Source organism: Papilio polytes, unplaced genomic scaffold (genome assembly GCF_000836215.1).
Source record: "Papilio polytes unplaced genomic scaffold, Ppol_1.0 DF824303.1, whole genome shotgun sequence".
NCBI classification, from domain to species: domain Eukaryota; kingdom Metazoa; phylum Arthropoda; class Insecta; order Lepidoptera; family Papilionidae; genus Papilio; species Papilio polytes.
In genome coordinates this window covers 1,051,551-1,068,378 of record NW_013524901.1, presented here as the reverse complement: position 1 = coordinate 1,068,378, position 16,828 = coordinate 1,051,551, and the positions used below count along the sequence as shown (strand labels likewise).

The window sequence follows — 16,828 nt, the reverse complement described above, 5'->3', positions numbered from 1 at the left end:
ATTTACATTTTATCCAGCGCCATCGAAGCGAAATCACGTGTCATAGTATAATTTATGTTTTGAATTAAACGCCTCTCACTTTTATTGAAAATATTTTGTAATCAGTTTTGATCAAAAGTAATTGAAAATATAATAACAATTGCGGTATAAAAGAACAAAAAGTTTTTAAATATTTTTATGACAGACAACAATTAGGTAACGCATTACTAAAGCGTAAGATAAATTTATTTGGTACAATAAAAGGAATTGAAATATATACAAGATGATTTCATATAAGAATAGAATAACAGTACAGCAATCGATGTTTTTCTTGTTCTCTGGCTTCTGAAAGCCATTCCAAACATATATTTGGTCATATTGTTTTCGTTGCAACGAACGCACGTCGGTGCATAAAATCTTATTGAACATGTTTTTTTGGCGCCAACCAGACGATATTGAGTTGGTCAAGTGCAATGAAGTTAAAAGTGTCAAATAAATCTTTTTATATTATCACCACTACACTTTTAACAATTACTCAAAGCAAATGACAAATTATTTTTAATGATCACAGGTTAATTAAGAATTTACATAAAACAACACTACTGCAAGAATATTATCTTGAATTTGGCAGAAAGATTTTGCCTTGAAAATGCCTTTGTAAAAAAACTTACGTCGGTTAATTAAAGTTTATGTTATCATGGCAAACTTAAATTGTGTAGTTATCGATAAAAAAGTACGAAGTAGAATAAAACCGCTAGAGGGTTAAGAATATTTAAATCAGTAGAGAACACAAAATGACTGTTGACCTCCAAACCATTATTCAACGGGTACCAGTCAGTTATTTAGGGCACAATCGTTAAGAACTTCGACATTCTCTTTGACAAGCTGTCCTCTTGTCGAAAAACAAAGGCGAGGTGTCGCAACATACTTTAAATAGTTTTTTTAACACTAGTTGACAACACAATAGTCAAAAGCAACGGTGCATTAGAGTTGTAACTTGCATTGTTTACACACCTACATAATATATAAAAATCATAACTTTACTGTAATAATATTTATTAAAAATCGTCGTTTTGTTCAACAGCAAGGGTGTAACTTAATTATTTTTAATTATTAAAAGCTTTAATAATTTTATGCACATAACATAAACCGGCTTTCGTAGAATATCCGTGATTAGGCACAATAAAAATAAATAAAGATGTTTACACCGTTGTACACTTTATGTTTTAAAACTTTGAATAACTTCATGGTCACCTTACATTTTGCAGAGATGCACTACATAGTCTTTTGTTTTTATAAAACGAATACCAAACGCGCTTCTGTTTCGGAACCCACGCCAATGAAGTTTATAATCAAAATCAAGTAAATTGAATGTTTAATATTTAAAAAATGAAACGAGAGTATCTTTACAGTTAATTGAAAATTTGCACCTCTGTTAGAACTCTTGCGATTGTAAGGTAAATATTTTACGAAGATGTTTGATATTGCAAACAATTTAAACATTGGACATGCTCCTGCTTCGTGTAATAAAGTAAATTTGGACTTAAAAGTAAGATAACATATACGTCATGAGTTAACATTTATGGGAGCCATTGGTAATACACTAAAAATCGAACGCTAGAATAGTAATACTATCTCCACCACGACCGGAGTGTTATGTTTGTTTAGTCATAATTATTGTCTCCGACATTAACAGTAACGGGTGTAAGGTTGAAAAATAAATGTATGAGCCATAATCTGGCTCATCCAGGTAACGTCAATGTGTGGTCGTGTTTAGTAGCCGAAAAGCATGCGTGGTTTAGACATGAGGGCGTATGACGCTTACTCTGATATTCCTGATGTATAATTAAAGAGCTATAAAGATACATATTAACAAGAGATCACTGTTTGTGTGGAAAATTTTCTGTCAGAAATACACAGGTAACGAGCGCATTGTCTTTTAATGTATACTTTTGAATAAGACTCTGGAAATAACATCAGGAAAAGCTGGAATTTTGTTTGATGATTATCTGAAACACTATCTACCCGTCTACTATTTTGAATTAGACATAGTAACAATGAAATAAGTATAACGTTATTTTGATAGGAGCTCCACTTTTAAGGTTATTATAAAGTCTAGAATCTAGATAAATATCCAACAAATCTCCGATATGTGGAAAAATCTCCGGGAACACTAAGCATAAGGTGATACACATACCTATTTGCAAAGAAATAACATTTTTTCATAATATTGTTTGTGTTTACGTAATGAGTTTCAAAGTGTGTATTTAGGACTTGTTGATAATACATTGTTAATTTCAGTATTATTAGAAAAGACATTAGCATCGACTTCTACTCAAGACGACCTCGTCAATTAATGATCTTTGTGAAAGCGTTGCATTTATTTGTTTTACAAATGAATTGGTTCTGAGAACATTATGCTCCGATGCCAATTACTAAAAGTAAACATTGGAGCGGCGGCACTTTAAATTAAATATTGACATAACTCTAATGCCCATTAAGTACCTACCTAGAGCTACTTGTAGCTACCCGGAACATAAGCAAAGGTGGCCCCTGAGCAGGGAGAACATGGTCCTGCTACGACGTGCGCAGCGGACCATGGCTCAGAGGGCCTCCAGGGCGTACCGCACCGTTTCATACGAGGCGGCCTGCCTTATCTCCGGAAGCCTCCCCTGGGACCTCGAAGCCGGGGTACTGGCGCAGGTTTACCGGAGAAGAGCCCTGATGCGGCAAAGGGACGAAGAACCCCTCCCGGAAGAGATTGTACGCTGGAGGAGGGAAGGTCGCGACGATCTCTTCCGGCGATGGGAGCAGAGATTGGCGGGCGTCTCGGCGAGCAAGCGGCTTGTCGAGGCTGTCCGCCCCGTCCTACGCCAGTGGGTGGAGGCGAGGCACCGAGAGCCGACTTACTACCTGACGCAGCTACTCACAGGGCACGGCTGTTTCGGCCGTTACCTGTGCGTGGTTGTGGGAATTGAGTCGGATCCCGGGTGCCGACATTGCGCGTCAGGCGAAGTGGACACAGCCGAGCACACGCTCGCTGTGTGCACGGGCTGGGATGCTCAACGCGCCACGCTCACTGGCGCAATCGGACGGGATCTGTCGCTGCCGGCCGTTGTACGATCGATGGTCGGCAGTGAAGTGAGCTGGGCCGCCGTCGCCTCGTTTGCACGCGATGTGATGGTGGCCAAAAGAGAGGCCCTGCGGGTAGGAGAACGTGCCGGCGAAACGCTGCCGCCCCGCAGGGCTCCAGCGAGGGGCCGCCGGCGTGCGAGATACGCCGCGGCCCTGCAGATGAACTGAGAGGGCCACGCGCGACGGGTCGGGGGACCTGTCGCGCCGAATGTGGCGGATGTGCCCCCTCTTGTGTTCCGAGGGGGCCATCGTCGTAGGGTGATGGGAGGGGTTTAACATCTCACCCCTCCCTACACGTGTCGAGCCCCTACCAAGGGGCTCCCCCTAGCCGGGTCGTGGATAAACTAACGTAGATGCCACGGCCCGGTTGGGCGAAGGAGAACACCGCGGGGTTTAGTGGGTAGTCCGGCCGGGATTAAGGCCGGGAGTCCCACACGTAACTGTCCCTGCTGCCTCCGCAGCATGGACGGTGAAGTGCGTAAATGCATTCCCCGCGACAACAAAAAAAAAAAAAGAACATAAGCAAAGGTAATAAAGAAAATAACAAAGACTATTTTATAATTCTTCAGATTTTTAGATTCATTTGGAATTTATAGGCCATTAGTCTGTTGAAGAAAACATTAATGTAGATTAAGATCGAAGGAAGTAAGGATAGATTGTGTAAAGGGTATGCTTAAGGGAGTGAATATAGATATGACGGCTAAAGATTCATTGATAAACAGTACATACTGTGCTGACCCTCCGTAGGGACAAGGGCAAATTGAAGAGCGTTAGCCTATCGACACTATTTAGACTATTTGATTGACTTCAATTTGCAAACTAATATTTGGACTTTACGCCAGCATTATACGAGGATGCATAAGAGAGACTACACAATCATCAACTTAGTAAGCATTTTTAGGACAATACATCGATAGTGTAGTCGCTTATCACTGCATCCGCACATGACGGATGCATTTGTATGTTTGTGTCACAAATTCAACAGTTCAAAGCAAATAGGATTGTAACATGAAGCCTTTGTACCAAGAACAAAAAACAAGGTTTAAGACGCTACTAGGAATTTACCATTGGTAGAGATTTAGTAAACCTGCGATAAAAATATCGTTTGAAACTTGCAGTGTTTGTTTCGATATATAAGTATTATCTTTGTGACACAATTGTTTTCGTAAACTTACGAAGAATTTGTACCAGAACAAGTTGCGTTGAGTCAGACGTGAAAGTATGAGTCACCGATTGGACACGCATGCCTACAGGATTCTATTAAATCATAACATTTATTGTTTCTTTGAATTTTACGAATAATAAGTAAGATCACACGTCACGAAATTGTTCAGACTGCAACTTGTAACTCCTTTATTTAGTATGACGACAGAAGTTCTGTGTCATCAATAATCGACGCCGGTAAAGTTATCACTTCAAGTAACGAAAGTAAATCTTATTATCTCTGAAGTAGTTGCTCTAATCTGTACTAATATTATAAAGAGGATTGATTTATATTTTAGTTTATTTGTATGTATTGAAATAACTCAAAAACCATTGTACCGATTTTAAAAATTCTTTTATCATTAGAAAGGTAATTTATCTGTAAGTAACATAAGTTACATTTTTTATTTTCACGCGGGCGAAGTCGCAAGTAACAGCTAGTAATTATTATGCCTATGTAGAGCATTTCTAGGGCTTTAATAACTTAATCTTGAGAAACTGCCGCTGAGAATTTATTTTCATCTATTTCTTTCATCCAGTGCTTATTTTAGTCATTCAAAACCACATCTATGTCATAAAAAGGCGATTAATCTTAATTAATTAAATAACCTAGATTGCCATATGGTCTACATCCTTTCAACCTTTAAATCTAGTTTTTTAAGCTTAGCAAGCGGTTAACTGTGTTTCTTTTACGATTCGTTATAAAAAAACCTATGAAATGTAATTTGTTTCAGTTAATTTGTTATAGGAATAACCTACAATTTCGTAGCACAAGTAAACTAACCAATAAGCCCATCCACGTCATTGTTAGGCCTGTCATACATTTCATGACTTATCTCCTTGTATTCTCTAATACCATGACGTCATAAGAGAACTGGAATTAATCCAATCCGTGCCAAATGTACGATTTAATATGGAACAATTCCAGTCCCATTCTATTAGTGTCTATAAAGATTTCCATATTATAACTACATCTTGATTGTTGACGATTTGGTATTCACATTTGTCATCAATTTTGGATTGAGAATTACTAGATGTTGTTCTCGACTTCGCCCGCGCGAAATTAAAAAAATATAGCGTATGTTACTCACTGGTAACGTAACTTTTTATTGGTGAAAAAATTTTTGAAATCGGCTCAGTAGTTTTTGAGTTATTTCAATACATAAAAAATCCAGATATTTCCTCTTTATAGTATTAGTTTTAATATAGATATGTTATCGATCGTATATCTTTTGATGAAACTATTGTTGAACCAACTAATACACCAATGTTGAACAAAAAGTTTTAAAATACGCAAGATTTGTACAAACATCGACATAGACGTTTATTAAATTTTAGTAACATTTTAATGAAAATTGGTTTTAATTTATTTTGTATGTGGAAACAATAAGGCGTGTTTAATAGCAAATATTAATAGAACGATGTTCATATCGAGATTTCGATGTTTTGGCGCGTCATACTAATTGATTATTGATTTTCCTTTATCTTGATTGTAACGCTTAACTGCAGCCAAATTAAATCACTGATACGAGAACTTTTTCATGTTGAACTAACAGAAGGAAGGGGAAAGGAGGAAGCAAGAGCATGAAGAAAGAAGGATCTTCACTTCCTAAAGACAAAATGTTAGTAGGGAGCTTCGCGAAGTGTAGAGATTTTAGTGACTTCGTTAAAAAAAAACAATAGCGACAAGCAACTAGGTCAATCGGTGATTGTGTATTGCATAGTGTTATCTTCCGTTGGTCTAGGGCCTCTAAATAATTTTAGTTCTAATTGAAATAAGCTCTAAAATTATTCTCTAGCAGACCAATTTCTTACAAAACTCAAGTCTTGTTATTTATTCACGTAAATACTGTATTGCCTTAACTAAACAATTAAATATCGGTAACATACAAGTTTATTTATACGCCCCTGTTAAATGTACTTCCTTGTATTTATTCCGATTAAACAAGGAAAATTTTAGCTCCCTAATTAGTCAGTTCAAATGTATAATATTATTTAAATGGTATATAATATTGTTAGAAACGTTTAACTATATTACAATGCCTTTTAAAGGAAGGATAAAAAAACCATCCTTTAAATATCACACGTTTACTGCTTATTTAAAATAGCCAAAGGAACTAATTGGTAGCAATTAGTGCTCATCCGTACTCGTTACTTATCGTGGGATCATTTAAAATTAATCAACTTTAGCCTATCGGATATTAACCGTTATTGCAAGTAAAATTTAGTACCAACATGACTTATTCGCAAAATTAACACAAAAAATAAATTTTCTAACCTACGAATTTGTAAATGTTCGACTGATTACTTCACACCTCACCTATAATAGCTACTTATCGGACATTATGCCATTGCCTTCATGAACTCAGTAACAAGAAAAAAAAACAATCGTACACATTACCTATTTGCAACAATAACACTGTAACGTTGAAAACACCAAAACGTAAAAATGTCAACTTCGTTTTACAATTTATGACACCAATTTCATAAAACTGTGACTATAATGTTATTATGATATTCACTTTATTTAAAAGTTAGTTATTATATGAATTTAATTTAGTTTTTTCTCGCGTAACGTAAATATGCGAGCGTGCGCACGACACCGACACTGTAGCAACACGCTTGCGTTCCGGCAACCAAATGACAAATGCGCGTCAACGGGTTGCTCGTTTGTTTACCTCCGAGGTTTCGCTCACTCAAGTTCAAGGGACTACGAAAAAGGAACGTGCACGCGTCCAATTTAACTTGAACTCCGACCGCCGCACGTTCAAATAGTTATTGTAGCGTAATTGACAGGTGGGGTATAGCATAAAAAACTGGTAATTTTTAAAGTGGCAGTTATCGCGCTATCTACGAAGGAAGGCGTAATCTTTAAAAAACGGTGATGTCATTAAACATTGTGATAAGGCAGTTGTTTTGTTTGGTAATGTAAACAAAACAATGTTAGTTATTGCGAAAAATAAATAGTAGCTCTCTTCGTTAATACAAGTAGTTTAAATAGATATGGTTGTATCCGAATCGGTTCTTAATTTGTAGTTAGGAAGTAATGACAAATTTTGTTTTATGAATCTTTTAAATACTTTTTTAAAACAGTTTTTTCCATAACCTAGAAAAACCAAACAAAGTGAAACAGCCTTACAAAGGGGTTGAACTTTAATGGATCGTTTGCGGGTATTTTATCTACTTCGTTGCCTTCTTTGAAAGGAAATTGAAAAGCTGCTTGGAAGGGGCAATCGTTACGTAAACCCAAACGAAGGTTGATGTTTTATCCAACATAAATATACTCTAATAATGTATTTTTTTATTATCGTGATTTCTTTATTGGGTCATATCGAATTTTAAATAAATCTTTAATGAAAGTGGGGCTTGAGGCGTGACTACGCGTATCTTATCATGTCACATTTTTCGCCGAGTTGCTCATAGTCTACTCACATTTATACAGTCATAGCTTTAGTATTGGTTACAAGTCTAAATTACAAGCTTACAAAAATGATTGTTTTTGTTTTGAATTGTTGCTTATTAGACAAAGTTTCAATAAGCATTTTATATCAAGACGCGCAAACTATTGTAATAATTGATTAATGTTTACAATATTATTTCATTCGATAATTTTTATATCATTAATAATTAATCAAAAAATCTTTTTACCTAAATTTGTTCTCAAAGTTTTAAAGGTCTAAAAGATGTTAACATTATACTTCGAAACATTAAAAAGTTATAGTATGTTACAACATGTCTCAGTAGATGGCGTTAATTACACTATTGAAGAACTTTTAAAGTGTGGTAACAGATGGCGCTTTAAGTACTTTCAGTTTTTATGAAGATTTTTTAAAATGATATAAAGAGAAGAAAATGGTTAATTTCCTTTTTATTAATTATGGTATGTTTTATGTCGCAATTTTTAATGTTCATTCTATCTCATAATTATTTTTGTTGTCCGATATTGATATTGGAATTTATTCCAGGAAATCATTTCAAATGCAAATATTTGTCAACAGATATGATTAACATAATTAAGACGTAGGGAAAACAAAGAGGATTGCATACCTTCATTCCTGTCTAAATTTACAAAAGTTTGTCAATGTTTGAGTCGGCTATTCTTTGTCCATTGTAATTCGCACAAAGAAACTGTCCGCTTTTGTTTATATTAAATCACGACTGACTCATACAGCATGACGTTAATTTGATCAAACTTTAGAAGTTAGCACATAATAATTTACATTTTTAATTTATTTAGGTGATCTCTTATTTTCATTTATTCATAGCAACAAGAACTTTACATAGACCGGTTTATTATGTTGCATTAAATATTACCTACCCCAAAATAGACAAAATTGAAAAGCTATTTATAATTTTACTGCGAGTGTTCATATTTGTTAAAATCAATTTTATTATATTAATTTAACCGTACAACGAAACAGAATTTAAACACTTAAACATTGGGTTCCGTGGAGATAAAAATGATCAAAGATAATTTTGTCAATATAAAACAATTTACAAATATAGACATTGCAATTGTGGTAATATTTAACCTCAATTGATAGGCGAGTGACAAAGCTTGTGTCTTCTGATAGCAAGTCGACTGTGTCCGGTTCTTATCACTGTACTCTCAATGTTACGTCTGATTTATTGTAAAAACAAAAGATATATATTGACGAAATATAAATATTAATAACTTTCATAAAAAGGAGACATGATCGGCAATATTCAGAATTACTAAATATTGCTAAGAGATTAGATGACTTAGTAACCATCAAACATTTCCGAGTGATAACTATTCAAGTTAGGTCAAGATAAGCTACCTAAAGATCAATGTTATAAAAGTGAAGGTTTAGATAGATCGGAACAGATCTCAATGAAATTTGGTATAGATGTAGAGGATGGTCTGGAAGAACACACACTGCTCACTTTTGTTTTTTTTATTACTTGCGAACGGAGTCGCGGGAGTAAGCTAGTACAAAATAAAATATTACAGGCATCCCAGACAAGGCGGATGTTGTTTATCAAATGTCTGTCACCAATCGATTGTATATTTTGTCAGTTTGTATTCGGACTAGATATATTATAAACTGTGCATATTATTATCTGATCAAACCATTCCTATTTAACGTATTTTATGAAGTCATATTGTAATTCTTAACACCAACGTAACTGTGTTTATACTTGCTGTTTATAATATTTTGTATGTTATAATAACCCTGGCACGATGATAAAATACTGAAGTTTACAATTGGTAGGTAACATCCTATATCGCATGTTATTGTAAGTTGTAACCGGAAACGAAACAAGCAACATTCGTATGTTGATATATGTTAAGTTTTAATAAATACTGCAAAAGGCCGGAACGTTAAATTAATTTGTTGCAAATATCAGCTTTCAATATTAATAATACTTTAAGCTTATTAATACAAATACGATTACTAAATAACTAAAAAAAACACTGATTTAATTTAATCTCTATAACACGTAAATAAGAAATCACACATCAAAGCAGATTTTATTCTTTAAATGTAACATCTTAATAGACATTAAAACTGTAAAACATTTAATCGTAAACCACCTTTAATTACTGAATATTGTATTAACAAGCTATAAGAAAGAATGGCGAAGTGAATCATCTTGTCATACGAGTGTACTAAGACATAAATCGTGGGCAATAAATTAAAACCTCATTAAGCGGCCCTTACCATCCTGCGAACATATTTACGACGACTTAATTACAACACCCACGTAATAAGGGTGAAAACATACTGGAAACGGGGCTTTCTTTATAGTTTACATTAGTGAAACTAATTGTTGTTATATGGCAACAGAATTCCTTTTAAACCTGTATTAAATTCATAATACGATCAAATTCACCTTGTTGAAATATTCTTCAGTACTTTTTTCTATCCTAAATATTAAGCATTGACCTTGCAAAGTTTATTTATACGGGTGTTAAATTAAAATCATGTGAAGTGGCGTGAATAATTTGATAGACATATAGCGTGCAGGATTTACTTCGAAATCGCGTTTTTGACTGAATTAAATGGAATAGATAACAAAAGTTATTATATACTTCTTGCAATTTATGAAATAAACCCATATGAATATTAATTAAAAGCGTAATGAGCCTTTCGTTTTAAATATCACAGTTTTTTATTTCTAACTTGGCACATAGGACAGGAGAGTTTGTTTGTTCCTGACGTGCCAAATACAGGACACTCAATTGATTGTAATCAACCATTTGGTAGTGGTACAAAGTACTTAACTATCGGAATGGCATTGTCCTCGCTCCGTATTGCACTCTAGATGACACTGAGAGCTGAACATATTCCTACATATCCATGCAAATGGCCCGCACACCAATGTCAGCTGAGCGGAGCTAAAGGTCGATCGAATTTGCAGCCTCAAATTCTCAATGTCTTTTGTATATGTACCAAGTTAATGTTTTCGTGTCTCGCGACAAAATTCCTACACTTTGAATTATGCTTTTTTAAATGTCGTGTGTTTTTAAATCACTTCTATAAAAATAACTGTCGTTATAGAACAAGAATTATATAGGTCAATATGTGAGTTGGCCTGCAATTGACCGCTTAACAAGTATGTACAGGACAATGAGAGCGCAGCGCGGACGCGTTTAAATTGAAAGGAATTTGACGAAGCACAACATAGTGTGATGATGCAAAATGCTCTTTTTTACAATAAGATATATTGTATGCAATGTCGAATTGCTGATATTTTCGAGTGTAATATTATTTTTCTTATTGAGACCTTTTTGAGTGAATATTAACCAATCGCACCTTTCTACATAAAAAGAATAAAGTCAAAATTTATGTTTTTTTGAGTTAGTATCATAAACGACAAGAATTAGTTGTATTAATTCAACTCGCGTCACAATATAATGAAAATAAAAGAGATAGGACATCTTTTTCTCTCATCTCAAATCTCCTGTATAAACATTCCAAACCTAAAACGTTATTTCCTAAATTACTTTCATGAATTTGATTACCTGTAAGGTAGAGGCTTCGATATTGGAAAATTTAAAGCAAAAATATTAAAATCAGATATCAGACATCATTCATATTTGACGTCCCCAATCGTATAAACTCGTCGACAATAGCGTCGCGGTGTAGGATAATAAAGTGCAGGTCGTCGCCCCAATGCCGCCCTTACTAAGGAACTGGCGTCCAATTACTGTAATTGGTGATAAAACAGCCCGATACAGGAGGGATAACAACTTTCATTCTGTTAACCGATTACATGTCATGATTCTATAGGATTTTTAAAGTAAGTTTGGTTTTCTTCAGACATAGTTACCTGTATTTTTATGACGAAAACATCTGAGAATTGATTATGAGTTAGGGAATATGTATGCATAGGAAATAGGGGATATTAATTAAAAGTAGGTACATGAACTTTATAAAAATTCACGACTCAAAAAATATGTTAGAATTGCTTTGAGTAAAACAAACATGTTAGCAAATGTCTTTTATTTATAAGTTACGATAACATATTTGTATTCTAATTCAAGGTCACGTCGATCACGCCATATGATGTGCAATCTATAATCTAAATAGGTATGTTACGATAAACTCTATGATAGTTACATTTTTCGTCAGTGATTGAATTAAAAAAATATTGTTCAACTAATAGTAAAACTTTGGTATCATCAAAAACATCCAACATAGATCATAGAAAATTCAATCAAGATACACAATAACTTAAGTAAAAAAGTTCCTTTATATTTGTGGTTTGTTGATATATTAACTTTGTCAATGACAAAAAAAAATAGAGACTGTCTTTTGTTTTTATACGACTTCAAGGATATATTATTTATTCTCAAATTACATATAATAATATAATGCTTGCTTGCATTTTAAATTAATATAGCTAACCTTGAATTTTTACTTTAAGGTTAAATTGTTTGAATCTAAATGGCAAAAGAAATATGATCCTTTTTTAAAAGACGTAACAGACAATGAAAATTTTAATTTTAAATATCAAAATGTACGTCTTTCTTGAAGTTTTCAGCAATTGAGCATTTGTGCAAAAAATAAATTAGGAAGTTTATGCTTTGGTAGACACAATACGAAGTGGTCAAAGACATTTGAAGGCCGTCGCGTCATTAACGCTACGTTGTCATTTGACATTGTTTACCGTTTATTCTTGGAGAACTAAAGACAGTAGGTATAAACCTAAACTAAATCTTTTTGCAGAACACCTTAAAATACTTGAATGTGTTGAAACTTAGCGTATTATAAATTTAACGTCTCAATTTGATCACATGTCACTAAGCACAGTCTTGTCACACCACTACAAATCACTGAAGTTAATTTAGTAGTCTCCTCATCTATTTTCTTCTGCGGCTACTCTTGCACAAGTTTCACAGTTGGCGTGCGATCGAAAATTATTATTATTATTTTTCCTTCGAACGGCATGATTTCGTTCCCTCGACGGGAATTTCTGTATCTTCCTCTCTTGTACTTCAATGGTCTCCGTTCTCCTTATCCGGCGGTATATCTCCGCCCACTCGAGTTGTTTCATAGCCATGCACATGATAGACGTGTATCCGCGACAACAGCTCGTTTGATTATGTCGCGGTCGTATTGTTTTTGATTTCAATTTTCAATGCGCTTGCGACGCGACCGAGCGCTCAAGGTCTACAATTTTTTCCTTACACAGGCTTCCGAACGCGATCGTATATGGCTCGAGAACGTACGAAAGCTAAGTGGCTTCTAGTGGCGTTATCGCTGACCCGAACAATTTCGGTTCAACGTCTGCTTGATAAGCCGCGGTCTTTTGTTTAAATGCGTTCATACGTAGTACACTTCGATCCAAACTCTATGGCGGCTCGGAATATCGTGTGTCTGGGACACTATGCCACCAATTGGTGAGATGTAAGGGGATGCGTGAAGGCGCGTCACGCAGGCGCTCACGTTCCTTTACTAACATAGCACACCAGCAGCTAAACCATGAGCAGGTATAAAGTTTGAATTTCATTATACCTACACACTCGAGTACTTTACGTATATCTAATGAGAGATGCATGAGTTTCATCACTAAATAGCTGTATTGTTATTACATTATAAGCGACCTCGTCTGGCGCAATTTTACCTTCACTTTATAATTACACTCAAGTTAGGCAAACATATTGCAAAACACTGCCTATGATGACGTTTAAATGTTTCGTATGTTACGCTTAAATACTAAGTGTAGCTTAGAAATAATTGTAAATAAAATTACTTATCATCGCATAATTTAAAATGACTGTATATAAAAAATGTACTCTGTCAGCTTACCTCCAGGGATGCGAGATGAACCCGGGGCAGAGTTCAGGGCAGTTGTCGCAGGGCCTGCCTTCAGACACCTCCTTTATCCGCACGCCCTGCAGACAAAAGGAATTAAATTAGCAAACAAATCATAAGTAATCACAACAATATTAAGACGCTGACCTCGTATGTTTCGATATTGTCATTAAAATGCGCTACCATCCTCCAAATACGATCGTCCTCGTCATTCTTCAGCATGTTCTCTTCCTCGTCACTTGAGTCGCATTCGCTATAACTATCTGACGTAGTGTCACTGTCCCTTCTATTAGAAAATAACTTAAAGATCCCCCCTTTTTCTCTCCACGATTCTCCCTCTACACTACCCGACCTCTTTTTCTTTCTAGTAATTTTAAAAGGTACTTGTTTGAGTTTCGGCTGTTTAAAGGATTCTTTTCTTGTTGTTGGTTTACTGTACAGTTTATCATAGTCTTCTTCTGACACGCCGCAGTGGTTGAGAAGAAAATCTTTTCTTATCTGTTCCCTTCCAGCCAGATCTCTCCAAAATGTTTCTTGCTTTCTAACTCCTAGATAGTAATCCAGTTCTCTGTCTCCCAGATCTTGGTCACTGCCTTCATCTTTTTCCTCTTCGTTTTTATTAATTTCCCTCTCTTCATTCCCTTCACTATCTTCCACAAGTCGTGCTAAAAGGCGATACTTTCTTGTATTCGGAACCTTTTTAAGTAGATTAGCGGTATTCGATGTTAGGAATTTTGTAGTCTTCCTGCAAACAGTTGCTACTGATTCGCGCCGTTTTTTTAAATTATTCATGATTCTGTTATTGTGGGAAAATCTCGCCAAAAACGTCTTCAAACTAGTTAAATAACTTGCGCATTTTGAGTTCATATCTCAACATTTGTTTCTTGAAGCATTTTCATACTATTTAGTTTTGAATGCGATGTCAGAATGTTACAGAAAACACCAACAGTTTTAACAGAGTGGGTAGTTACACACGTCTACGACGACGGGAAACTAGACTAGGTTTTACTGCTATGAAGCATTTGTTTGAATGACGTGATCATGGTCACCTGCCAATGAACGCACGAAGTTTCTAGTTACCAATAGAATAAGATCTCTGACATTGTATTCCGTTTTTCCACCCTCGTGCATTACACCATAAGGCAGAGGAGGTCAGAGAGATCACTCTATGCTGGACGTTGAACCGTTGTAAGGGTGTGGACTCTTTACGATCAAGCAAACAGAACTAAATGTGTCCATCGCAAATGACACGACAAATTGCAACACCTTGGTATGAATTGCCCGTTAAATCCCGACCCTTGTTAGCACAAATTTACTTTGAGGTCAATGACGTGGGCGTTAACACATTAAAGCTTAATATTAAATTAGATTTTTGACACATTTTTTTATCCATCAAAAATTGATTTAAAAAAATATTTGAAAATTAACAATATTTTTGCCTTTAATTATAGAATCAACGCCATCTATGACCGATATAAAAACTTCTCAAACCAAAGTTCACAAAAGCAACTTTAACGCCATCTATTGTATGGAAGATTATTTAAAACAATATGTGTCCTCAGGATTGAAGCATATTTTTTGTGACCTTTTTTATTAATTTGAATAAAAAACAGAAATATATAAGACAAAAAAAAATTAAGTAGTTCAATAAATAAAATTTCTTGATTATTAAGAGTACAGCGCCATCTGTTGTCAAGTAGCAGAAAATGACATGAAAAGTTTTCTCACAAAAAAAAATAATTTTACTGTATCAAACATAAGAAACCATTTAAAAATTATGATTAGAATAACATAAAAAAGTTACAAGTTTCACAAAAACAAATATAACCCCTGTAAGAAATATCTCAAACAAACTATAAGTAACCAGGAACGAGAGTAACTGAAGTGCATACGTGACGCTTTGAAACGAACAAGAATTTCCATTTCTGAAGGGCTCGATACAATAAGCGGAATCAAATTCACATTCCGCGCGAACAATGCCTCCCACAGCACCGACTTACCGTCTTACTATACTTGATTTGAATATTTTATTCAAATTTTTACCATATCTTATTATGATATAAAATACATCATGTTTGTGTCCTGCCTGTAGTATTATCTTATCTTTATAGATAAAGCAAATGGATTAATTTACAACCATGCAAAACGCGCTACATAAAAAATAACCTTTTTACCTAATAATACCTCTTATTAATACTTTCGTTTAAAATTGCCCTAAATTAATAAACATATATTTATATGTTAAACAAGGTCCAAGCTCAAGAAGTAGTTACTGTTACAACCTACTGCAACGCCGGCGGGGAAGACGCGCGGAGGGGACCTTTTTAGCGGGGGGGACAGCCCCGCGCCCTCACGACATATACACACACACACATTTGCCAAATGTCATTAATTATTGCGTTTTGTGAAAAGTACTTTATAAAAATTAAATATTAATATCGAAAAGTTTCTGCAAACATGAAGTCTTTTATAGTAACCTGTACGATACTTCAATATAACAAACAAAAGGAACTAAATGAAAATATTTTCAACTTCCGTTACGTATTCGATGAAACTTTTAAAGTTTCCAAACAAAAATGCGACATAATAAATATAATGTGGAAAGTCGCCAAAAGGTAAGTCTGTGATAGTTTTAAATTTGTTCTGGTAAAATATTTCCATTACTTTAGATAAACAATGTTAGTAATGGCCGGTTTCCTAACTACGTTTGCCAATTCGTTAATGTTTTAGATTCATGAAATGCGTTTCTGAAGAACGTAACTTGAGTTTTATTGAGTTGAATTATAGTTCAACCAAGCACATAAATCGCTAGGTAATGACTAGATTTGTGGAAACTTCAGAAACCCAGCATAAGTAGACTAACTGAGGAGAAGTATCGTGCATGTAGTGCGTGCAGCGAGCCGGAATCTGCAGTCATGTGGAGGAAATTGTTAGATAGCAAATGTTGGATTGAACTTGAAAATTCATTCTACAAAAAAGTTTGTGTAAATAGAATCTTAAAAAGTATTGTTAACAATTAACACATATTTCTGTGATGCATCTGAAGGTGACTTAACCCTATTGTTTTATTAAAATAAGTTTTGGTAACATTTAACCGTAAAATATATATTTCATTTACTAACATGGCGTTAATGTCCAAAAGACGGAGTAGAAAGAAAGACCTGTTCATGATTAGTCGTTATCGTTCGAACGTAGGTAGAAATGCACCTATTAACAGATTCTTA

The 16,828-nt window shown here is 34.9% G+C and overlaps 1 protein-coding gene across 2 annotated transcripts in view; it reads right to left on the bottom strand.

The window, feature by feature from the left end:
- The window catches only part of LOC106101197 (four and a half LIM domains protein 2-like), a 92,511-nt gene that overhangs the window by 49,004 nt on the left and 26,679 nt on the right, over positions 1–16,828 (bottom strand). The window contains exon 2 of one of the 2 annotated variants that reach the window (XM_013280360.1): positions 13,599–13,684. In XM_013280360.1, coding sequence (XP_013135814.1) covers positions 13,599–13,684 — 86 coding nt within the window. Of the gene's footprint in view, positions 1–6,718; positions 6,933–13,598; positions 13,685–16,828 lie in introns of those variants that run through there. The other variant, XM_013280351.1, reaches the window with a different exon arrangement.